A 26334-nucleotide genomic window follows, 5' to 3' on the forward strand; every position below is an offset into this window, starting at 1 on the left:
TTATTTTGAATGTGTAACATTAGTATACTCATGAGAGAATTGCCTCATTGATAATGATAGTACAACTGCTTCTATTAAATGATTTATGTAACTGATTCAAATCAGCAGTATTTGTCTCAACGTTACTTTGCCTAATTCTTTATTTATCTTTATAATACTTATATAATCATCACGCTTTATTTCCTCATAATTTTTCAAATCCAACATATGGTTTTCTCCGCCTTTATTTGCTTTGATGGTTTTGAAAGCTCTATGAGCTTCCAAGGTGGAGAACATAGTTATGCGTGAATGTTTACTGTCATTTATATGTTTTGGTTGTTGGCTTTTCCTTGAGAAGTAGGAACCTGAGCAGCCTGGCAGTACCTATTGCATCGCAACAATTCACAAATTCCATATTAAAATAAAACTGACATCTGTATTTTTATTCAAACAAATGAATGTCTTCTGTGATCCACATGATAAACTAACAACGAAAAATAATATTCCTACCGCTATCATATAAAGTTACCGCTTAAACTGTCAATAGCATTATTATCATCACCGCAACCAATATCCAAAAATCCCGATACCCAAAGCTGAATAAAGAAAAAACCTAACATCCGCATCATTCTCGCATTTAATATCTGGTAGAGCCAGGGGGAACACTTTAACACAGGTGAGTCGATTTCCATTGTATATTAAGTGGCAGTAAATGTCCTTAGTAACGTGTGTGTTGGCTGACCAAGGTCCAACAAGTTGGACCATCTTGGATTAGTTCATGCGCTCTCTAAGCTATCGAGGAAACAACTTTCGCGCCTCTCTCGCGTCACCACAATTACACGCATCTATTAGACACTTTAAATTTCATTTTATTAGAAGATCGTAGAAAAATAAATGACCTATTTTTTTGTTTAAAATTTTAAATTCAGAGCTTGATTGTTATGAACTCCTGAATCTTATTAACTTCAAAATACCGAATCGAGTTACTAGAAGTACTGAGTTGTTTGCACACATACACTAACTATGCACGACACTCCGATTCCTCGTTTACATTCCTTAGCCAACACATTTACTTGTATTATAGACATTTTTAATACAACAATAATTTATTTTCAAACGTTATTAAATGCGCTGTTTTAAACCAATTATTAAAGTCGCAATAAAACTTTCTTTTTCATACAATTTTTTCTCTGTTTTTGATTATTATCTTATCTCTTTCTGAAATTAATTTTTAATATGTTTACCATATATAATATTATCTTTTATACTTACTATGAATTATTTTTTATTATTTATTTTTAATATTAATTTGTTAAAACCATTTTTTTATAATTTGCTTTTTAATTCTAACATTTTCCTTATATCCATATTTTTCTTTTTTTTTACTATGCAAAGTTTCCCTTTTAATTTTGCATTACAGCATCCCTTTTTTTGTTTCTGCATGTATGCAAAAAATAAAAAGTGTTGTTTATTTTTAAAATTATTACTTACCATGTTTGTACTTTACTGTATTATTTTTGTAAATGCCCCTTGGGCGTATTGTTAAATTAAATAAATAAAAACAAATAAATATGGTCAAACCCAACCAATGAATAGCCCCGAAAATTTAGTCCGCATTCCTTAATAAAAATTAAAAATACTTCTCATTTATATTTTAAAGGCCACTTCAATGCGATTATAAACTCCACTAAATCCGCTTGAACATAATTTTTATATGACTTTTGACAATTACCAAGCGGTATGCTGAACTTTTGTCTGTATTTATATACCGAGCAATTGGTATAGATAGATAGATGTAAATAATATAATAACCAAATTTATTCTTTATAGTGGCAACATTTTTACTCCTAGGTGATCTTATAGGGCAGAATCTAACCACATTATCTGTGCATCTAGGTGTTCATTTTCAAAACTGACAGTTATGTCGGAATTTAATTCGAAGTGCCAACCTCAGAATGATTAAAATTTTATTTAAAATTGCTCGGTGGGATATAATTTTTGTCACTTTTAATGCGTAGATATGCGTATGGAGGGGTACTATTTAGGTTCACTGACAGGCACTGACACAGGCTATTAAATATTTGAACACACTGTATTAAGAGAAAATGCTAAATAAATTCTCGTCTTCTTGGATGAGTATTGCATATATAAGTACTCTTGTGTAGGTACATCGTGATCTCAAGTGGTAAATGATATTTGATAATAAGTGTGAATAAATAAATAAATAAATAAATAAAAAAATGGGATATTTTAAAAATAAAACAAAAATATTTCAAGCTTCAATTGGTAATTTTAATTTCAAAATATTATATTATCCTATTTTTTATAAGGGAATAATTAAAACTAGGTAAAAAAAAAACAAGTCTGTCAAAAAAAAAAAAGAGTAGAAAACAGAAAAAAGTAGCTTGTGTTGTAATTATTACTAGGTCAAGACATTATATTTCAGTACTGCTGTTTTTAATTATTACTCATAAAGGAAAACCATAAGAACAGCCGCCCTTTCAATTATTTTTTATTAATTTTTGACAGACTAAACATGGTCCTACACCATGATTTCAAATAAAGAATAAGTTTAAAACTATAATAATGTATTTATTATCAAACTAAACATTAAATAAACACTTTAATCGTCATGCGTGCAGAAGATATATGGTGGAGAAAGTGGGGTATGTATGCAAAGATAGACTAAAGTGGCATTCTATCCTGTCTGCCGACTCTCACGGTGTATAAATCTACAAAATGTGGTACTAAAGATTTGTGTCTGCAAAAAGGTGAAGCTTTACGCTATCTCCTCGTACTCTCAATGAACTGATAATAAAAATCGGAGAACTCGTTTTATTACATTTGTTTACTCAAAAAAAAAAAAATTCCCAGTGGCGATATTTTAAACATGAGTTGTAATTTGTCAACATTTATTATTACAACTATTATTTTGTAATCAGCTATTTTTACCAAACAGCAAAATTAAATCTATTTAAAATTACCTTATTATCTTAAATAATGTAGTAAAAATAGTTACCCAATATTTCGTAAAGAAATATTAAACTTTAAATTGGGCAACATTTGAGTGACACACTGTTTTAAACATTTATTTTATATTATGAATATTTTGCAATTATTTTCAAATAAATACACTCAAAAATGCAATATGTACCACTTTTACATAATATTTTAAGAATATGGAAATATACATTTACATATATGCATACATAAACTATTTATACCTTTCAGCATTGCAAGCTTGCAAACACAATTTGCAATAAGTAATCGAAAGTTGTAATAATCACTAGACATTGACAATACTGAAATTTGCAAATCACCAAAACATTTTTGGTGTTTAGAACCACTGTTCCATCTTGTTCAGCTTAAGTTGAATTATTAAAATATTTCAAATTATTTTTACAAGCAATGTTTGTAAAATGCATTCTTGTAACTTTTATTTTTTATTATAGTATCCAACTCCCATTATAAATATTTTTACAAACTTTTTATCTGCAGAGCCAGTTGGGGAAACAGTAAGTACTCAGTCAAATTCGATTAATTTATTTATGACAAAAGTTAGTGAAAAATATTTTTCATTTAAGTTTTAAAATGGAACACTTTCCATGTTTTTCAACTTTTAACCAAAAAACATAATATTGACACATAGAATTAAGAATAGTCCAAAAACCACATACGCCCATCAAACAGAAGGCGACTAAACGTAGTTTTTTTTGTAGACGTCGCTCAATACGCAACTCCCGATTTGAATTTAACTATGCTGTGTTGTGTCGTTTAAAAGTGTAGAAATACTACTGGTATCTTAAAGAAACAGGATGGGATCACATTTCATGTGTAAGTAGCAAATGCATGTGTGAGTAGCAAACGCATTACTTAAAAATGTAATTAGTCAGATTGTCAAAGAACACAAAATTGATATTTTGTTAGTGTTGCCAGGGTAGTCAATTTTTTTACCATCCAATTAGAGAGCTAATGAAAATTGGACCTCTCAGATTAACAACGCCGTGGTGGACATTTGACTGACATTATCTTTAAAACATCAAATATTATTTAAGATGACATTAAAATATTCATTTTATGTAAAATATAATTTATTTTATTTTTAAAGTTCAAAGTTAATTTCATTAATTAAATTACTCTTTTAAATGACCCTTTACTTTTCTACTCTGTTGTGTCAATCAATGTTTTCGAGTGTACAATAAAATTTTAGAGAAATTAACAAATAGCTTTTTAAATATAATTATCTTACATTTGTGTTAGGATTATATTTTTCGCAATCTGGAAACATTATGCGGCGACTTCACGCATGCGCCCGGCAAAAGTGGGGGGTTTTTTGGACACAGTCCAATGTATTCAAATATGATTCTACGCTCCTTCTGGACTATTCTTAATTCTAAGTATTGACACAATGTTTTGTCATAAATAAAAAAAAAGACTAAGCACCTATCTCTTATTTGAAAACTCTGTGCAGTTTCCTCAGTGGGACCCCGTATTATTTACAAAAACACAGATTTAGTTACAAACTGTCTTAATAATTGAATCAATGAATGTTAAAATAAAAATTATTATCTTACAATTGTAACGGTTTGGTGTTAATGCCATTTTGAAAGTATTATCTTTATTTTTCGAATAAAAATTACACTAAAAACATATTGTGTCATATAAAATCGCTACTATAAATTTAGCTTTTGAGTTAAGTATCTAAGTCGTACACTTAAATTGCCTTAAACACTCGATTCACAGTACGCTAAGGTTAAAAAATAATGTCTATTTTGAGATAATAAACATTTTATGAGTATACAATATGTGTCCTGGTTATACTTAAAGACTAAAAATATGCAGTTTATTGAAGAAACAGTGACCAAGGTTAGCAAAACAATTAAAAATGAAGAGTTGAATATACTAAAACCTCCAAACTGCGTGAGAAAAGTTCAGTAAATTACACAGACATCCCAACTGAGATACCGGATACGGTGGTAGAACTTAACTTATATTCGGATGCTTGCAGGCAATATCAAATCATACAATAATAAGAATGTTCCGAGCTCTGGTTGATGCAGGTTGTTTCATTTTTTTTAATGTTCATCATATTTCTGTACGTGGACATTCACATAACAGAGACTTTGGTTTGATTTACAAAAAATCTAAATACATGCCAAAAGAGAGATTATTGTAAAAAGTGCCAAGAAAAGAGTCTTCAGTGAAGATGTTGACCTCAGATTTAATTCTTAGTTGGAATCAGTGATAGCCAAAAAAATGTGAATTCTGTTGAAGTATCTAAGTTTCCTAATTCCAGGAGATCCAATTTCTATGAGAGAATATGAGGGCACTATTATTAATTTATAGAACCTTTAGCAATTAATTAAAATAAGAAAATGATTTGATAAATAGAAATTAAAAGACGATATAGAATGCACAGAATAAGAAAAATAGACACAAGTTGAAGATTAAAATTGACTATGTTTAATAGGTAATATATTTTTTTTATTGGATCTGCCTTTATCAATGTGTAATGTGGGAACTATTTTTAATACTTAAAAAATATTTATTTAATTATATATAAATTAGTGTTAAAAAGAATCTTAAAATGCTCATGCTGAAAGAAATAAAATGTTTTATTAAAATTATCCCTGTTTTTTAAATAATACATTTAGGAACCTTTTAACATTCATCGGTTAAATTATTTTATAAGTATAACAGTTTAAAAAGAGAACGCCTTTGTTTTAACAGGAAAAACTGAAACAAGACAATCAAGTGATCAGTGGTAAATTGGAATAGTGTGAATGTTATTGAGACTGATGCCCAATGAATTAAATAAACCATATCATAAATCAGCGTTCGACATGCATAAACCAATCATAAAAAATAGTACAAAACTGTTTTATTATTTGGTACTTAGATAAATAGAAACCACGTAAAATTATTTAAATGAAAAAAATGTGTATTATGACCAGTCAAGAAATTATTACAACTATTATAGGTTAATGAGAAAAAATATAATTTCTGTTAACATGGCAGGTAAACAGTGTACTTGTGGGTGCCAAAATCTTTGTGGTACATTTCAATACACAAAAAAAAACTTACAAATATACTAATGTAAAATAAGAAACAACTAAATATGAAAGGAACAAATTAAATACAGTAAAACCTCTCTTTTACGTTCCTCGTTTTTACGTTTTCCCGCTTTTTACACCGAAATATTTAGGGCCCATTTTTTGCATACATTCTCATTTAATTTTCCCCCCAATTAACGTCTTTTACGTTTTTCATAATTACGGTTTTACGCCGAATTTTTTATAACTCATTCGATCTGTCAAATGACGAACTGCACGCCGCCGCGTGAATGGAGAATAAAATCGAGGTAAATAAAAAAATGTGTAAATTATTGTCTCAAACTAAATTCAAAGTGGGTGCAGTGTAATTGACCATTTTGTTTAAGTGTCTAATTTTGATGTTTTACTAAATAGTGACATGCAGTTGACGAATGTTTAGGATAAATAAAGTCTTTACATCAATAAATTAAGATGCAGAAAGTTTAAAAAAATGGCAATATAAATATTATTTGAGGTTATACACACATAATGTGAAAAGCAGATAGTTTAAACAGTTATCATAAAAGTGTGAAACAGTCCGCGATGTAAAAGACAGTGGAAATTTTGTGGTGCCATACTAATAAGTGATATTAATAAAATTTCACAGTATTTAGGGAAAAAATCGTTATAGGCATTTTATGCAAATTCAAATTTTTTTTTTCATGTTTTTAAGGTTTAGTAACCTAGATAAAATTATTTATGCATGTATTTTTTTTAATTCAATAAAAAATAACACATTGCAGTTTTGTTTAAAAAAATACAAAATATTTTTAATTATATCATTGGTTAATATGAATAATCCCCAATCGTGACATTTCTTATAATTTTTCTGCAGTATATTTAGTATAATCTAGTACAATTATATTTGAAAGAAATTTCATTTTTCATTTCCTCACTTGAAAGTTTTCCTCAGTTTTACACTTTTTTTGTTGCTCCCTTGAAAAACGTAAAACAGGGGTTTTACTGTATACTTATATCAATATGCTGATTATCGGAAACTTCATTTTTAAACCACTGTAGCTGCTGTGCTGTGGTGAAAGTCTATCCCAAATTAAATACCACAGTTATGTATAAAAATAGTGAATGGTTTCTGTTATCTCTAGTTTTAGGTCCAAAAGGATTTTATCAAAATATTGTGAAGTGGGAGTGTCTTTGTCGTTTTTAGAGTTTAGGAGTGTTGCTGTGTAGTAAAAGTATAAAAAAATATATTTTTATATACTGATCATAAACCCCCCTTGATCATTATTTTATGAATTTTGACCATAGTAAATATCCTTTAAAAATGGACACTTGCAGTTCTATTGGTTTCAAAAACGGACAATTGCATGGTTTGGTTTCAAAAACAGACTAAGACATTTTCATAATGTGTTTTTCTATTTAAATAATAAAACAACAACAACATTCCCTTTCCGCACCTAATGGTGCATAGGGCACTGCATTGGTACACCAATCGCATTGTATCTTGATCATTTTTTATTACATGAAGGTAAGATGATCAGTCTTACGCTTCAGGTACCAGTCCAGGGAGGATGAAATATTCTGATGTGAAAACACCCTTTCAAATAAATATTTCATTTCAACCATGTCGGGAATCGAACCAGAGACCTCTCGCATGGTAGGCAAACGCGCTGACCTCTACACCATGAGTCCGACAAAAATAATACATATCTTAGATATTTGAAGTGCACAAAATGAATCTCTACCCATTTATTTTATGAAGGTATTTAATAATATTATTTTATATTTAATATTGGTTTCTTGTATATCCAAAACAGAAAATCATCTCTGCTGAAAAATTATGAAAATGGTTATAAAAAAAAAGTTTCACCATAATCAACATGTTATGAAAATATTGCAATAAAAAAACAGTAGTAAATCGCATAAATGTTTTCTAAAGGCTACCACTAAAATTATAAAAAACCTAACTAGAAATATAATATAACTAACTATAATGTAGTAATTAGATGTACCCATCTGCATTAGTTCTCTGCTGTTGGGGTAGACCTAAAAAAAAAATACATGTGTCAGTAAATCATTTTGATGTGAATATTATAATTGATTATATTATTCATTAAATCGGAGGCCCCCGTTTGATGTTGTCGCATTACACAAATAAAGCAATAGGTCCATTTTTTTATGATTGCTTCCAGTTTTATATTTACTTGCCGATTAGGGGCCGTATTACTATCTTTATAAATTAACCCCGTTACACTAGAGAGATGATGTAACACAATTAGTCAATAGTCCTTAAAAATAAAATTTAAAAAGGCAAGAAGCAAAGAAAACATGGGGTTTTCACTTTATAGGGCAATACTCTGGGGAAATTTGAAATTATTTTTTCAATACTTATATGTGTACATACATCATTATATTCAATGATTATAAGAAATCATTATATTCAATGATTTCTTTTAGCAAGTAGTAAAAACATATTACCGAAGACCATTAAGGGGTTTACTGATGTTTATTATACGAACTGCTAAATTGCAGGCATTCTATGATCAGATTAGTTTGTAGGAATGACAGTTTGTTTTGTTTCTGACATTTAAAAATTGAACCCCATACAATTATAATTTATACCCGCTAAATGTCAAAAAAACATGGCTAACCCAGAAACCAGAAATCTGTTACCGGTTGCCATAACAACGCTATAATTTATTAACGCAAAATTTGGCATTTTTATGCGAATAATGCGAAATTTTGTGTTTATTAAAAATAACGCAAAATTCGGTGTTTTTTGAAAATAATGCGAAATTCGGTGTTTTTGTAAAATAACAAGCTTAGCAAACTTTGAACAGCCATAAAATATTTCGAAGAATATTTTAAGTTGATAACTTCACACTCGTTTATCTGCGTCATTCTATGGAATCTTGGCTTGATTCGAATTGGAGGCCATTTGTTTTCGTAACAGTCAAATTGTATGTGCCGATTCTGCTGAATATGACGATATCTTGGGAATGAAAGGATTCTTGTGAAAAACATATTCATGGTGTGAAACATAGGAAAAATGACGAAAAGAATTCAGCTTGCATTTCAAAACAATCTTATAAATAAAAGATGTAACCAGAAGATAGGACGCTATTATGGAATTGGCTAAAGACACGACTGAAACCTTTGTCAAAGCCAACATACCTTCGGAAAAACTCGATGATCTGCATGTAGAGCCTGGATTGACAAATATATGCAAGGTATTTGATTTATTAATTATTTACTTTATTCTGAGCAAAACATTTATTTATAATGTTATTTTCCCGATTTTGATAACCTAACTATTTTTGACACATATTTATAAAGTGGTAAAAATACGACATTCATTTAACCTGTAATTTTTATAGTACGCAGTGAATTTGTTTCGTAAACTTACTGATCAAAACAATTTCCAAAGCCACAACTTTTACAAACACTATTATAATTTCAAGATTAACGCCGAATTTGAACATTTGAAAGTAGACTTAAAAAATTGTCGAAAATACAGTTTTCCTTTCTCAGTTTACAATTGTTTTTTTTTCAGGTGCTGGAGATTTGCTGTGCACAAAAACATTTCAGCGCCCTTGAGGCGATTTTTACTAAATGGCGCTATATAAATTATCCAACCATAATTAAGGGAGAAATATCTCGGAAGTGTAGCTGCCGACAGAGTTTGCAAAGTGAAAGAAGTTTTACAAAACAAAAAATAAATTTGTTTTTGAGACGTTGAAGGTGGTTTTGGGTGACCATCTTTGGCGGGTGCATTTAACACACATATATTCCGCATTTTATGTAATATTTGCTAATTTTTTTGTATTCAGTTTTTGAAAAAATATATTACTAGTCGGTTTATAATATGTAGTTTATATTCAGTGTTTTTAATGTTGTATTATTGTAAAATAAATATTTTTAACGCACTCAACAACGCCTTTGACTTTTATTATCAACCCGTGTACTCAAATTCGTTCTAAAAAATAACACCACCAGTTTTAAAAAATAACCCCGCTTTTCACAAGTATTAACACCGCTGTTTTCCGGTCTCTATTTATTGCCTATTGCAAACATGTGGTCACCTAAACCTGTGGCATTGCGAAGTAGTTAATCAAATTTTTCATACATTTTTGAGAAACCTACAATTAGATACTCTAATTTCTCCAACCACGTGTAAGAAAACATTTTTTTTATCTAATTTACAGTAGCACTGAACTTCCTCATTATTCTACCTGTTGACTTGTATGAAGTAAAAGAATTGGCACGTTTATTAATTTCTATTGGAAACACCTAGGAAAATGCCTCGGATATACTAGATGGCAAAATAATTTCTGAAATAGGTTTATTTCTTGGACGCTCAGGTCAGTTCAATGCTAGAAGTGACCTATGTCAGATTTTCCTCAAAATGAGTTGGGGATCAGAAAGTACTCATAATTATTCATTTAGTTCGAATGCATATTATGTTTGTCAAGCATATCTCAAAATAGTTTTTTGGCGTGTTTTATAGCAAGAAATGTATATGTTGACATAAGAAATAAAGGTATTATGATTTTTTAATGATATTAAATAGTATTTAAAAGTATAAATTGAATTGGACAGCTTCCAGACTGTTACTGTTGGGTAATCTACTTTTCTTTAATTTTTTTATGCCTACTGACTGCAGTCTTTGTAACTTACAAAATTGTAATGTCATTTCGTTCTCTACAACCTACATACCCTTTTTCAAGTCTAACGATAACCATATGACCTTTTAACGAGTGAGATTTTGCAAACTCAACTTTACTTGGGGGCAAGTTTTTTTAGTTATTTAAAAAAAATAATTTCAACTTTTTGAGAAGGGAATATTGAAGTCTAAGCTTTGGCTGGTTTAAGTGATCACTTGGCTGGTTTAAATTATCATTCTGTCTATGTTTGAACATCTTTGATTCTTCTATTTATTGGAGATTCTACTGAATTATTGCACATACTAATGAACACTTTTAACACTCCACAAATATTGTATTTTAATAAACTGCTTATTTGTTGATACTTACTATTATTGTATGAATGCTGAGATGGAAATACTTTCTCTAGATTGTGGTTATGCATCACCTAGAAGAGACATAAGTATTTATTTATAAAAATGGAATCTAAAAGGTGCATAAAATATTTGGGCATAATGTTTCTGCAAGACCAAGATGAAGACTCCTTTATATCCTTTATTTAATTTATCTATGAATAGTGGCGACTGTCAATTTCAATGGACTAATCATATTGAAAAAAATGTTAACAAACTGAAGATATTTGACCTATGTTTACAAAAGTTTGACTAGTTATGTTCATCCTAACACTAGATAAATTGTTTATCATGCCCTTGTACAGTCTTCTGTTGGAAAGGGGGAGCCTATAATAATCACATTGAGCCTCTAGAAACTTCTAAACTAATTATTAAAATTAAACTATTGAATTAAATTTGATTTTGACTCATAAGTTAGAATAACAACTTATATCTATTTATGTTTATGTCATGTAAATTATTCTAGGGATCGTAATCTAAAAAATCCTCTACAATGTTTTAAGTACGTCCAAGCGTTTGTAGACAGTCTGGACTTTCTCCCTAGGGAGTTTTTAGATTGAAATTTGTTGCAACAGAGGAAAATATTTTTAAGAAGGGAATATGGTAGTCTAGACATTCACAGTGCTTATGACCTATCATTGGCCGGTTTAAGTGACCACTTTACACACTGTGTAACATTCACCATTCTGCCTATGTTTAAACATCCACATTTCCTCAACTCTTCCATCTGTTGACTTTTGTGGAGTAAAAGTGCTGAAACCTTTATCATGTGGGTGAGATTCATCTGGCTGAGAATTGGTTCAGCCAGATGATTTCAACTCTTTTACTTCACAAAAGTCAACAGATGGAAGAGTAGAGGAAATGTAGATGTTTAAACATAGCTTGAATGGTGAATGTTACACAGTATGTAAAGTGGCCACTTAAACCAACCAATGACAGGCCATAAGCCCTGTAAATGCCTAGACTTCCATATTTCCTTCTCAAAAATGTTTTCCCTCTCTGTTGCAACAAACTTAGATCTAAAAAAAACTCTCGCCCAAAAATAAAAATGCTGAAAAGATAGTGTATTTAGAAGGGGAGAAGAGTTTAAAAGTGAATGGAGTTTTATTAAGATAGGTTGGAATAGTAAAATAGATAGGTGGGGGTTGCGGAGATTTACAATGGAGTATTTTATCAACATTATAGCTTTTCAGTAATTTTTTAGAGAGCATTGGCAAACAATACTTTTTTAGGTCATTGGTACCAGCATATACGAGGTGAGTTCAGAAAATAACAGGAATTTTAAAGTTTTGCAGGTTCGGAGAGTCCGATTGTCATATTTTTTTATTATGTTGGTATACATGCACCTGAAGTATGCAAAAAATTTCAGCTGTATTCATTATTTACTTTGCCTGTGGCAGCCGCTAAGGTAAGATGTGATTTTATGAGTTTGGCGATTTTCATTTGTTAAAAAAAATGGATTAAAGAATTTGTATCAAATTTTATTAAAAAATTAAATAAAGTGTAACAAAGTGTGTGAAATGTTAACAAAGGCCTGTGGTGAGTCTGCTATGAGTAAAACAAGAGTTTGCGAGTGGTGTAAGCGTTTCCAAGATGTCCGTGAAGACGGTGAAGATGACAAACGACCCGGACGCCCCAGCACATCAACAATCTATGAAAACGTGAAAAAAGTTAATGAAATGGTTATGAACGATCGCCGAATCACAAACAGAGAAGTCACTGATGATGTTGGCATATCGATTGGCTCATGCCATGAAATTTTTTCAAATGTTTTGGGTATCAAACGCGAGGCAGCAAAATTTGTTCCAAAATTGTTGAATTTGAACAAAAACAGCGGCAAATGGAAGTTGCTCAGGTGTCACTAAATGAAGTCAACGATGCAGAATTACTGAAACATGTTATAACAGGTGACGAAACATGGGTTTACAGATATGACGTCGAAACTAAGGCTCAATCGTCCCAGTGGAGGCATTCTGGATGCCAAGACTGAAAAAGACTCGACAAGTGCAGTCGAACAAGAAGGTGATGCTCACAGAGTTCTTCGATTTTAATGGCATAGTGCATCATGAATTCTTGCCTTGAGGTCAAACGGTCAATAAGGAGTACTACCTACAAGTTCAACGCCGTTTGCGTAAAGCAATCTGAAAAAAACGCCTGGATTCGTGGCAAAACAATTCATGGCTTTTGCACCACGATAATGCACCAGCTCACACTTCATTGCTAGTTTGTGAATTTTTGGCCAAAAACAATACTGTAACGATGCCCCAGCCACCATATTCGCCAGACATGGCTCCGTGTGAATTTTTCCTATTTCCAAAAATAAAGAGAACCTTAAATGGTTGTCGTTTTACAAGCATAGATGACATTAAAACCCTATCGCTGAAAGAGTTACAGGCTATCCCAAAGATCGAGTTTAAGAAGTATTTGGAGGATTGGAAGAAGCGCTGGCACAAGTGCATAATATCTAATGGACTATTTTGAAGGCGACAAAATTAATGTAGACGAATAAATAATTTTAAAAAAAAAGGAAATTCCAGTTATTTTCTCAACACACCTTGTTTGTACAGAAAATAAATTTATAATTTTTATGGTACTTGGGCGCTTATTAGATACCAGTATTCAAATGTGGAAGTATCTTCCCGCTGAAAATGTTGAATTTGTTTTTTCTAAATCTGGCTACCCTACCTATACAGAGTGCCGGCCCCTGGTTTCAATATAATGCATTCAGAGAAACACCCGATACAGTGATAGAAATTTGTGCATTCTGCATAGCATAATTTTTGTAAAATAACATTACCTGAGTAAAATTTTGAAGGCCCATCTGTGTATTTTGTGTGGGTCTTGTCTACAACAAAAAAATATATCACTGTAAATACAAAATAACATGAACACTGTTGAGAAACCGGGTGTTACTAATTAAAATGTAATCCTTTATGGTACAGAGAGGAATCTTAATTTTTTATTAAGTTTTGTATTTAAAGCAGAAAACCAAAAAGTATATTTGTGGATTAATATTATAGTAGAACATAATATTATATTCAGAGGTGAGTAGGAAAATAGGGACATTATAATTATTAAAATGGAGTGTGAACATGCGGTTGATTTTAGTTTTTTTTTTTGTCATGATACATAAAAGTTTCCTATTATTTTACTACTGCATATCGGAAAGATCATTGTTGTTTTAGTAATATTTATCTTCAACACTACATAATTAACACTATACACTGTTAATAGGGAAACATAACTTTTTTTAAAACTATTTTGTATTAATATTGTCGGGCAAAAATTTTTTTTTTTTGTCTTATTAGTAGCATGAAAAATATTTTAAAATGTATAATTTAAATTCCCGCGAAAACGGTTCATTGTCTTGGCCACACACCTAATACATCACGATTCGGTTAAATTTTGAACTTTGTTCATGATCATTTAAAATTTAAATAAAACATCATCACGAATCTTGATGCCATTTTGTTGCATGAAGGTAAGATGATCAGTCTTACGCTTCAGGCACCAGTCCAGGGACTATGAAATATTCTAGCGTATAAACACTCTTTTAAATAAATATTTCATATCAACCATGTGGAGAATCGAACCTGAGACCTCTTGCATGGTAGGCAAACGCGATGACCATTACACCCGACATAATAATAGCTTTATTGAGATAAAATAAAACCAAAAATTTAAGGTGTCTAAATTTTTATTGATGGTGAAATATAGCCACTACCTCAGAGTAATAATTTAGATAGAGAAATCCTTTAGCTCCATTGCATAGAACAAAATTAAAGCGTTCCAAGTTTGTGGTAGGGTTTTCAGATTGATTATTAATTTAACAACAAACGTGTAGCTGACAGTTTCGGTTTGCGTTTGCAATTCTATACCCGAGTACCTATGGCATATATGTAATCTGTAACTAACTTTGTGGTTAATAATCATAGAATGGTTTTTATCTGTATGTGCAACTCTATTAGCCATTGGCTGGTTATTACTCTTAGGCCACTACTGAGTGAAAATGTAAAAAATGATGCTGAAATTGTGAACACAAAAAAAAATGTTTTAATGTATTTAATGCCTCGGTAATTCAACACTTCATCTCTATTATTTCAATTCAGATATTAAAGCTTTTTGTTAAAAAAATCAAACTAAACCTCTCTTGTCAGCTAAACATAAACTAATAATTTATGTGGACTCTAAATTATCACAGTAAATATATTATCTTGTGTTTTATAATTTTTTAGTTAAAATGCCTGTAATCAGAAAACCTAGACAGCTACTAAGCAGTCTCGACCTTCATGTACCATTTTATTAACAGATTTAGTAATAAATACCTGTAGTCCATTTAATGATGGTTGGTTTACAAATTGCTGATGATGATTACTAGGCCGATATGGAAACTAAAATAAAAGAGAAATTGTAAAATATACACGCTTTCAACACATTTATTTTATTAATATCAACTTGTCAAATATCCAATCCTCATGGGCGCTAATAAATTTATATACAGTGAAACCTATATCTATCGTTCCTCGAATAATCGTTTTCCCGGATGTGTCGTTTTTGTCTTATCGCATCGATCATTTCTCTATCCACCATTTTACCTAATTTATCATTTGAATTACGATGCGTATTTGACATATTTTTATATTTTGTGTATGTTCTATGCGCAGAACGTTCGAGAGAAAGAGAGATATAATGACAATTAGAACAAGTTAAGGTTTCTGAAGATGATTGGCTAACACTTGATACACAGACAAATTTCAACAATTTTGTTACATTTGACGACAATAGAAACTATCGAAAGCTTGTGTGAAGCAAGGTTGAAGGAGACAGCTGAAGAGGTCGATATTAATGAAGAGGAGCCGCCGCCTGTGCCTTCATTTTCAGAAGCATGCACTATCTTCGAAAGATTAAAAACATTCTACTACTCACATTTAGTAACTGATGCCGAAAAAAATATTATTTGCAAAGTCGAAAATATAATGTTGACTTACGGGAATAAAACAGTAAAAAAACAAACGTCGATGAAAGATTATTTCCAATGCAATAAACTTTAATATTCTTTTTTGTTTTTGTTCTGCTTTCTCATTTTATTTAAATACATTTATTTACACCTGAAACTTGTATCTTTTTTAGAATTTTAACCTGCCAATGGTAATGCAGATTGCCAGGGCGGTATCTTTACCCGATCTTATCTCCTTGTGTATTGACCTCTTATTCCCGCATTCATTGTTTTCCCGCATTCATGGTTTATTTCAATAAGTCCCTTTAAAAACGATAGATAGAGGTTTCACTGTACACATTTTCTTTTTTATTTAATACAGCATTTTCTTAACTTAAAAACATAACCAAGCAACGATGACAAAATAATGAGCCTATTGTAGCTCGATTTCAGATGTATCTCATAAATATTACAATTATGTTATGCAAGTACCTATCTGGATTTTAAAACTTATTTTTTGTCTGTGCATTTAAATTTGACTCAATTTATGTTCTTTTGTATTTAATAAATAATATTTTTGCATCTAATAAACACAATTGAGGAATGGCTGCAATCATGTAAAAATTCTCAAAAAATAAGAGATACAAAAAAGAACACTGAAAAATACATATTAACCAAATATATCGCATGCTTAAATAGATAAAATATTATATTATAGATATCAAATAAAAACAACAAATCTAAAATGAAGAAGAAATGAGGAGCTATTTTTAGGTAGGTTACATGAAAGATATTGAGCCTACATTATATGAAAAAAACCCTAATCTTGTCAATTGTTATTCTCGTTGTTCAACTTTTTTGTTTTAGCAAGAAAAAAAAAACAACTTGAGACTGCTCGCAATCACATTTATGCAAATGCAAAAATGTTATTAACAATTACGACAGAGATGAAGAATTTGTTAACCTTAATAGCTCCCTAGTGGGTGAAATTTAAACTTTTGTCTACAAACATTTGGACAAACTCAAAATATTACAAAAATGTAAGCCTACTAAAATAATATTGTTAATTGAATCGGCATTCACTTCGTAACACTTCATTATAAATTATTATAAAAATAAAACTTTGTTATTAGTGTTACTATATTAGTTTTATATCACCTGTCGATGAGAGGAGTGCTCTCCCGAAACTGTAGTAGTGTTCTTGTAAAAGAATAAAAATTGTGTGACACTAATAACAACGTTTTATTTTCATAATAATTCGTAATAATCTACTAAAAAAAATTTGCACTCTGCTAAATTAAAAGGAGTGCGACACTTCATGCAATTAAAATCACCTGATTATTATATGAGGGCTGTTCAAGTGCAGATGGTAGAGATTGTACCGACTGCACAAGACCCTGAAAGTATTAATCATCTAAATAAACAATGGTTTATTTATATTAAAGAATATATTATGACCATTTTATTAATTTTTAAAAATATGTAATGGACTTCCACATTGTCAATTTTACCATTAAAAAATATTACATCAGTGCACAGCGGTTTCCCCCATACGACAAAAATTAAGATATTTAATTTTAGATTTTTTTTTCTCCCATCATCAAACATGTTCAAAACTATAAATATAATGAATTCATAAAAATGTGTACTTTTAATTTCATCGTCGAGAGTGAGACTATATCTCAACGATTGGCGCTAAATTAGCCCCAAAACATTCAATTTATTACCCAAACATTGCAAAACCATGACCTGGATTTAATTAAATAAATTTGTATAAAATTGGTTACTGGGTTTAGGTAGAGAAAAATCAGAAAATTTACTCAAAAACATTCTTAAATTATAAATGGTAAAAATAAATATTGTATAACTGTATAATTAATTAACTAGAAGGTAGTATTAAAGTAGTTTATTTTAGCATAAAAATGTCTGCCTTAAAACATGTTGTACCTAGTTAGGCAGACTAGACATGATCCAGAGAAATCTATTACCTAAGTATTTATGTAGTAGATAAAGAAATTGTTATTTTTGTTAATAAACCATAATTATTATTGTTATTATTATTATTATATCACTTTTTCAATATCAAATATAAAAGAAAGTTCAACATCATTGTTCTATGATCCCGACGATATGTGTGTGAATTGTTTCATTGCTTTTTTTATTTGAATAAATATTATTGTCCCAAATTATATTAGTTACAGTTATAAAAATATACATTTAGAATATTTTTGATTTTTGTCGCACCTATAGGCCAGGAACCGTTGTGCAGTGGCTTATTTACCACAACGCATACATCTATTTTATTCCATTATTTCAGTAAAATTTCTGATAAAGACAAAAATAAAATGTATAGTTTATAGTTGGATAATTTATATAGCGCCATTTTGTAATAAATACATGTAACATTATAAATGACTTTTTTATCCTGCTAACATGGAATAAAATATTTTGCGCAATAATCGTGTTACAATTAATTTTATATACTCACATTCTGCCTGATTTCATAGTGGGTGCCAGTAACATCCCTCGGTTGGCTATTTTGAATTAGATGGATAGTGGGTGCAGAGTGTTGAATGGGTGTTTGCTGCTCAATAACACGTACTGCCATCTTCTTAAACATGAGAAAGATATAACGCATAATTATTCAGCATCACAATTGACTAGAGAACAACATGTTTAGTTATAACATTGTAAAATTTGCTGTAACATAGAGGAAAAACATTTTTGAGAAGGAAATATGGAAATTTAGAACATGGGCAGAATGGTGAATGTTACACAGTGAGTATAGTAGCCACATAAACCAGCCAATGACAGGTCATAAGCCCTGTAAATGTCATATTCCCTTCTCAAAAGTGTTTTCCCTCTCTGTTGCAACAAATTTAGAAATTATCAGGTCGTTTTCCCATATGGGTTACCCGTGCATCTTCTCACGCACGCATGCTAATTATTTTGACTTTTGGCATGTCTATTTATATATAAGTATTTATTGAATTTGGTCATGCAACGCCTTTCTCAGTCTTCCTAGTTTTCTGCATTTCAATGGCATATGTGTGTATTTAAAATGTGTTAATTATTTATTTTAAAAGTTAAAGATAAATAAGCAATATATTACCTCCGGCACTAGAACAATTCTCATTGCATCATCCTGAAATCTGCTCATTGACATTAGCAAATGGTCGAAAGCAGCTTTCATCCTTATATACTGAAATTACATAATAAAACTCATATTCGAAAGCTGTGATACCATTATAAAATATATTATATATACGGTAAAATAATCTAATAGGGTCTTTTCACAGTAAAAAAAAAAACTAAGCAGAAAACTATAATATTTTATGACATACAAACTTTCTAAAAGACTTCAAAATGAAATAAAGATTTTTCAGAAAATATAGTGTGACTTGAATAAGTTCTCGCTGTTTTTCCGTGAAAATAAATGTTTTACTTTTAAAATTAGTAAAAACCATGTCATTGAAAGTATTGTTCATTGTTAGCGACTACTTTCTCCCATCTTTCTGGCAGCATATGAATACCATCTAGAAAGAACGACTCATCTTTTGAGGTTATCCACGAATTTAGCCAAAGGAAGTGCTGCTCAACCAGGCTATGAATCACCGATCAGAACAAGTGATAATCGGAAGGAGCAATGTCCGGTGAATACGGCGTGGGAAAGGGATTCCCATTTGACCGTTTCCAAGTATGTTTTGACTGACCATGCAACATGTGGCCAAGCGTTGTCATGCTGCAAAATTGCTTTGTCGTGTCTCTCCTTGTATTACGGCCGTTTTTCCTTCAATGCTTGGATCAAACGCATGAATTGTAGTTGAAAACGATCTCCCGTGATAATTTCGTTGGGTTTGAGGAGCTCATCACACACTGCACTCAGCTGATCCCACCAAATACAGAGCATAAGTTTGGAACCATGGATATTCGGCTTTGCCGTGCATGTTGTCGGGTTTACCCAACGATTTTCTACTCTTCGGGTTATTGTAATATATCCATTTTTCATCACTTGTTACGATACGGTGTAAAAAACCTTTTCTTTTCTGCCATTGGAGCAGCCATTCACACTTGCGAAAACACTTACACATGAAAATACGCCATTCAATGACTCTCGGCTTCAATTTGTACGGCATCCAATTTCCGTGCTGTTGAATCATTCCTGATGCTTTAAAACGTTCGGCAACTGTTGCGTGATTAACTCCTAATGATTCTACAAGTTCATTTTGCATCTGACATGAGTTTTCATAGAGTAATGCTTCCAATTCTTTGTCTTCAAACTTTTTCGGTGCGCCAGAGCATTCTTTATGTTCAACATCTAAATCATTATTGTTAATGTGTCGACACCAATCTCTGCATGTTTCTTCCAGCAGAGCATGGTCGCCGTAAATCTCCACAAGAATTCTATGTGCTTCAGCTGCAGATTTTTGAAAAAGGTAATGTAGTAAAAATACTCTTTTGATTATATATATATTTTTTTTTTTAAAACCCCGCAAATACTCTTTTTGGCACGAATTCGGCCTATTTAATGCTGTGAAAAAAAATTATTATTTCAAGGCTAATGGTGAGTTTCACGTTAAAATTAGCTGTAGTATTGCTTGGTGTTAAAAGGCTTAAATAACACCGTCTGTCAGGAAACAGCGAGAACTTATTCATGTCCCTAATAAAAACACATTTCTCATTATCTTTGCACTTTGATATTGCCAAATTTAAAACTCGGGGAGTTTCCTATGCTCCACACTTGACCTATTTCCTCTCAAGATAATAAAAAAAAGTATATTCAATGGCAAGCTACATTTCTATTATAAACACCCCTCAATTTGTATATCTCAACTTGCATTGATCACATCACAATGCGGAAATTTGTTTCTTAACGTGCGCTCTCAGCACTGGAATGGATGCCAACGACCAAAAGTGCATGATAAAATATTAGCAAAAAAGGAGTTTACACCAAAGAAAGTTCATGCTGATTTAAGCGTTACTTTAGGGGAATATGCAGTATCCTATGACATTATGAGGGAGCGTGAAGATCAACATGGCCTTAAACGCCGTTACGAAATGTTGGAGGTGGATGAAGTGTGTTCAACTCATGACGGATTATATAAAATAATAAAATTGTATGAATTTGATTTTAAGTATTAATAGTAGGTCAGGGGTACAGCATAAGGATCAACCCTCGTATTATTTAGAAGTTATCATACCATATAAACATCTACTTTTAAATACGATACAATAAATATCACACTCAAGTCACTGTCTTACATTTGATGGCCAGTGACAAGCAGTTTAATATTTGCCTGATTCCAAACAGAAAATGAATCAAATTATTAAATAATCTAATTATCAATTTTTTTTTTTTTTCAAAAAAAGATTAAACACTACGTTCCAAAGATTGACCCAAATATTTTTATTTTGAGGGCCATTTTTAATGAGTTGTAAATAATTCACTATTAGGACATAAAATTCTGGTTGTGGTAGTGGGGTTTGAACCTCAGATCACTGATCTACTGCACTAGCCACGGGTCCAATCATATTCCTTAAAATATTTCATGTTTTTAAGTTTATATGATTAAAATACTCTTAAAATAAATTAATTACTTATTATTAGTAATCTTACTAAAATACTTTAGTATTATAACTTGCCTGATCATCTTTTATCTTGTATTCCTTTTTTAATTCATTTACGCTATTTTCTAGTAGTTTGCACCTAAAAAACATGAAAAAAAACATTAGTTATTCAAGTAAATTTCATATTTATTTTTAAAAAATACTTGACTGTGTGCTAGCAGTAATTTGTCTAAACTTGTTAATCTTTTTTTAAGTTCTGATTTGGTACATTTAAAACTGTATTTGGGTATGTATAACAAATGGTAGGCTAGGTTAACTTTACTAGTGTAAGTTAACTCAAAAGCCATTTTCAGAGATAAATAATTCGGGTTAGAGTGAAAAACACCAAATGTGTACAATTTATTACATATATGATGATGGAAAATTTGGTTTTGTATAAAATATTGACAGCTAACTGAACAGTTTTTAAAACTATTGGATAGATGAAATAATTTGGATGGCAAAATATAATTAGGCTATATTGAATATAAAAAAATATTTTCAAAAACACTTCACCATTCTATAAATAAAGTTCTACACAGATAAAATTTAAGTTTTTCATAGATATTTTTTGATAAAACTCAATAGTTAATGATATTGATTTAAAAAATCTAGGCATAATTTAGTTGTTTTATTTATTAAAACTAACAAAATAATAAACTTAGTCATTATACAAGGTAATGCGTGACATTTGTGTTTTTTTAAAAGGACGCCATGATGACCAGGGGGGTTGCAGTCTTAAAGAAAGTCTCGTTAGAAGAAGACAGGTGGGAAATTTGCACCTGAAAACTATTGAGTTTCAATAGTTTTCGGTTGCAAACGTACAGTGGTGCCACTCACCAGGAAAGCTTTTTCCGATGCGCTGTGCAGCGGGCTTTCCATTTGATATTTACTTTGAATCTCGAAATAGGGCACACAAACATAATTCTTATAAGTGCTCTTACAATAACAATGTACAATAATTTCATATGCTGCACTGGAGTGAAGCAAATCCCAGAGAACTTCACCAAATATCCCTTCACTTATACAGGGTCACTGAAGTGTGCCATATAAAGAACAGGGACCATCGGCACTTTTTTTTTTGGAAGAGAATGATCGGAACAATCGTAAATGCATGTTATTTGGCCATGCTCCAGGATATTTTATGCCAGCTCTCGAAGCTATGGAACTAGCTAGTGTGTGATTCCAACAAGATGGGGCCACAGACCACTAAACTATGGTTTTAATCTTAGAGTAATAATGCGCTAGCTGTAGAGGGGCCCTATCGTTATTTTGCATAGAAGGAAACCGTTACATATTTTTGGTTAGCGACAACTTCACTCTGGTGGCGGCCAGTTGTTTTGACACTTTCGTCGTTGTGCTTGGCTTTGTTTGTAAATAACTTGGATATTTACTCATTACAATAAATAAAAATTGACAATGGTGAATTGCAGAATGTTTGGTTGCAGCAGTAGGAGCGTCAAAGGTGTTAAAGAAGTCAGTTTTCACAGGTAATTGATTTTGATAAATATTTTTATTTGATTTTTGGCATTTATTGTCTCGACATGTGTATTCTACGATATATTGTTAAAAAGTTTGAGTCTGTATTGAGTAGAGGTTGATTCAAATTTGACTAAAAAAGAGCACCGTTAACCTAGAAATCGCATTTAGAATGTGTCCTAATTTCAGGCCGCTACGACTCGCTATTTCGGAGATGTGACAGACAAACATACAAACACACATGAATTTTCAGTTTTATAAAATAATTATAGGAGAATTATAGAAAAATAAATTGGAATAACCCTGCAATAATAAATACAATAAAAGTAATTACAATGCAAATTAATATCAATTTTGCAATTCTCGACCTGAGTACCGCCCTATTTTTTATTGCGAACTGTCGCTAACTTAATACTTAATAGTCATAGAATGGTTTTTCTACGTTTGGGCTTGTTTATAGCATACGCATTATTACTCTGAGGTTTTAATGGACTTTTTGAGAAAAATCTTTCCCAAGCAACTCATCCCCCTGAGAGGGAACATTAACTGGCCTGCATGCTCCTCTGATTTAGCCAGCTGTGTTTTTTCCTGTGAGCTTATATTTAGGCACAAATTGCAAATATACCCATTGTTATGCTTGAGAGTGCACGTCCGAAAAAGGCTTCATGAGTGTGTGGACCATGAAGGACATTATGAAAAAAAAAAAAGGGGACACCATTTTGAAAACCTTGTAATATTAAATTTCCCATGTTATAGGAAAAGTTTTTTTTTTAAGTTTTCAAATGCTAACCGTGTTTTACTTTTACTTCAATTTCAAAAAACACAAATGCCAGGCCATCCTGTACATTGAATCAATCTGGATTTTTTTTAATGTTTTGTTTGTGCCAGTCCTAATAAGCACCAACCTATCAATAACAGCACACAGCAACATCTGGCTGGAGAGGCTAAAGAGACAGCTGCGAAGTGATTACCAACTGAAGGAGGTGGTCAACTGGATACGTCCCATATAGGACTTCAAAGTAACCACAGGAGCTGCTTTCCAACTGAGTGCCGCGTCACCATTGCATTGTCTTCCGAAATTGGACAGTTGTTACCAGATATTATCATTATATTTCCGGCCAACATGCTTTAGTTGTCGATATTATACATTTTTTAGTTAACAGTAGAATATTTTTGGATATACTGGTAAAACGCTCTAAATGACCAAATTTTAGAAAACAATTTTTAAATGCAGTTATATGTCATTTAAATCCTCTGAGGTCTAGTTTCAAAGTTATCATGTATAAACCCCCACAATATACACATTTTTTTTCCTGGTGAAATTCATTATTTTTTTGGAAATCTCACTCATCGAAACAATTTAAAGAAACTAAGATGGTTTCATAAGCATGTAGCCTAATAAAATAAATAAATAAATAAGCATATACCATGTCCAAAATATGTTGAAAAAACTGTATGCATTTAGAGAGTTTTACCAGTATATCGACGATTCATAGTCACCTGTGCTGCCAAATGTTCAAATATAAACAATTTAAGGCAAATAAATTTATTTTTATAAATAAAAACATTTTCATCCACCTTTTATCACCACTTACTCTATTAACATTGAAACAAATGACACTAGATACTTTTCTTGATTTGGCCTTCTTTATATTTTAAGAGATATCCTTCTATTAAGTGTTTATGTTTTAAAAAGAACTGAAGTCCTCATTCAATTTTATAGCCAAAGTGAAAAGTAATGAAATAAAATGGACATAGATTATGGTACCAATAATTTGAACAACACATGATATAAAATAATATATTTATGGAATATAAGGGTTAGCGAAATTCCGAAACTAATTGAAGGACAGAATGTGCCGCAATACTACTCGTGGTTATATTCTTTTATGCCAGACATTCGCATCATACTAATTTGTTAATTTTGGCAAAAATTATTTAATCTTACAAAATAATACTTTAAAATTAATTATTGTGCTTCAATTGCACTGTCATACTCTGGAAGTTATTTAAAAAATACATTTTATAATAATAACACAAATTTTTTATCCACAACCACAGGATGCATTATGTACACTAAGTACATTAATATACGTATAAACAAAATTTTACGCTTGTTGATTTACTATTATTTTCACATCAGAATATATTAAAAGTCTCTATGGTGATAATTCACTTTAAATTTGATGCTCTAATTTGCTCCCGCCGTACAGTTGTTTAGAACTGAATTTCTGTAATGCACTTTGTTTCTATCATGAACTTATGCTTTAAATTGAAAAAAATACCTACCCTAAATACAACAAAAAGTTGTGAATTTAGGTTATTTATACAGGTCTAAGCTGATTAAAGCACAATATAACTAATACATTTTCATTTATTTAAGAGCTAGATAACCGCTTTATATAATATGGAAAAACTCACACACCATATCTAGGCTCATTAATAAAAATACACAATTGAAATATTTCTTTGGATTTTTTTAAAAATAAGTTGAACCTTTAAATTTCATGACAAGATTCATAAAAATACTTCAATATAACATATATATTATATGTATGGTCAATATGACATAGGATATTAACATTAAGAATGCGTATAGTAGAAGCATTTATGTTTATACGTTATAAGAATTTTTCTTAAAACTATTGAATTCAAATGAATATATTGAATTCATTGTTTACATCAGTAGGAAGATGTAATTTCCAGTATTGATAATTTTAATAATGAGATACTGATCCATCACTAATTTAGGATGTTAATTTTTTTTCTTGAACCTCTGGTGGAACCTCAGATTTATTGTATGTAAATATGAATATTAAAAAAATAACAAATCCAATAGAAGAACCAATGGGAAAATATGCCACACTTAAATATATCAAATATAAAGCCACAAACCTTCAGATTAGCGCTATTGAATAAATGCAAAGCTGCATATTATTTCTTTACTGACGCAGCATTAACTTAGATATATATGTGACAAATGATGCGCTATTACAACTACAAAATTAGGATTATTAGTATGTGTCTCGCTTATAACTGTATTCTTAGTCTTACAGGACATATAAACCAAATATTTTTTGCACCATAACAATAATAAAAAAACTTTGTTTGCAATACCATGTTATATTCCATTATTAAAAAATACAGGCAACTTATGTATGCATCAACCTAAAAAGAAGTCATTTTGATTTTTGGCATAAGTGTTCCTTAGGACCCTAGAAGTACCC

At 30.8% G+C, this 26334-nt stretch overlaps 1 protein-coding gene across 5 annotated transcripts; it reads right to left on the reverse strand.

The window, feature by feature from the left end:
- Positions 1–2249: 2249 nt before the first annotated feature.
- On the reverse strand, positions 2250–26328 carry LOC148272528 (uncharacterized). Of its 5 annotated transcripts, XM_088239936.1 has the most exons (10): positions 24013–26328; positions 21665–21728; positions 19134–19223; positions 18510–18632; positions 17356–17418; positions 15411–15476; positions 13883–13930; positions 11063–11120; positions 8019–8075; positions 2250–5715 (listed from the first exon to the last, which is right to left on the reverse strand). In XM_088239936.1, the coding sequence occupies exons 1-9, from the start codon at positions 24036–24038 to the stop codon at positions 8032–8034; spliced, it is 582 nt and encodes a 193-aa protein (XP_088096062.1). In that variant the 5' UTR covers positions 24039–26328; the 3' UTR covers positions 2250–5715; positions 8019–8031. The 5 variants fall into 5 exon arrangements, with proteins under 5 accessions (XP_088096062.1, XP_088096063.1, XP_088096061.1 ...); XM_088239937.1 differs by having other exon boundaries at positions 2250–8075; positions 18510–18629; XM_088239935.1 differs by having other exon boundaries at positions 2250–8075.
- Positions 26329–26334: the final 6 nt, after the last annotated feature.

This window comes from Micrasema longulum, unplaced genomic scaffold (assembly GCF_059751315.1).
Source record: "Micrasema longulum isolate JH-2025_06_02 unplaced genomic scaffold, ASM5975131v1 h1tg002307l, whole genome shotgun sequence".
In the NCBI taxonomy this organism is placed as follows: Eukaryota; Metazoa; Arthropoda; class Insecta; order Trichoptera; family Brachycentridae; genus Micrasema; species Micrasema longulum.

Bases quoted from the DNA above. Each gene is read 5' to 3' on its own strand.
- LOC148272528 (XM_088239936.1), bottom strand. From the start codon at position 24,038: ATGTTGCTGTGTGCTGTTATTGATAG. The intron at 17,419-18,509 runs GTGAGTATATAA...TAATACTTTCAG, and splicing joins ACTATGAAATCAGGCAGAAT to GGTCTTGTGCAGTCGGTACA. The intron at 8,076-11,062 runs GTAAGTATCAAC...TTTTTTTTTTAG, and splicing joins TCAGCATTCATACAATAATA to GTCTACCCCAACAGCAGAGA.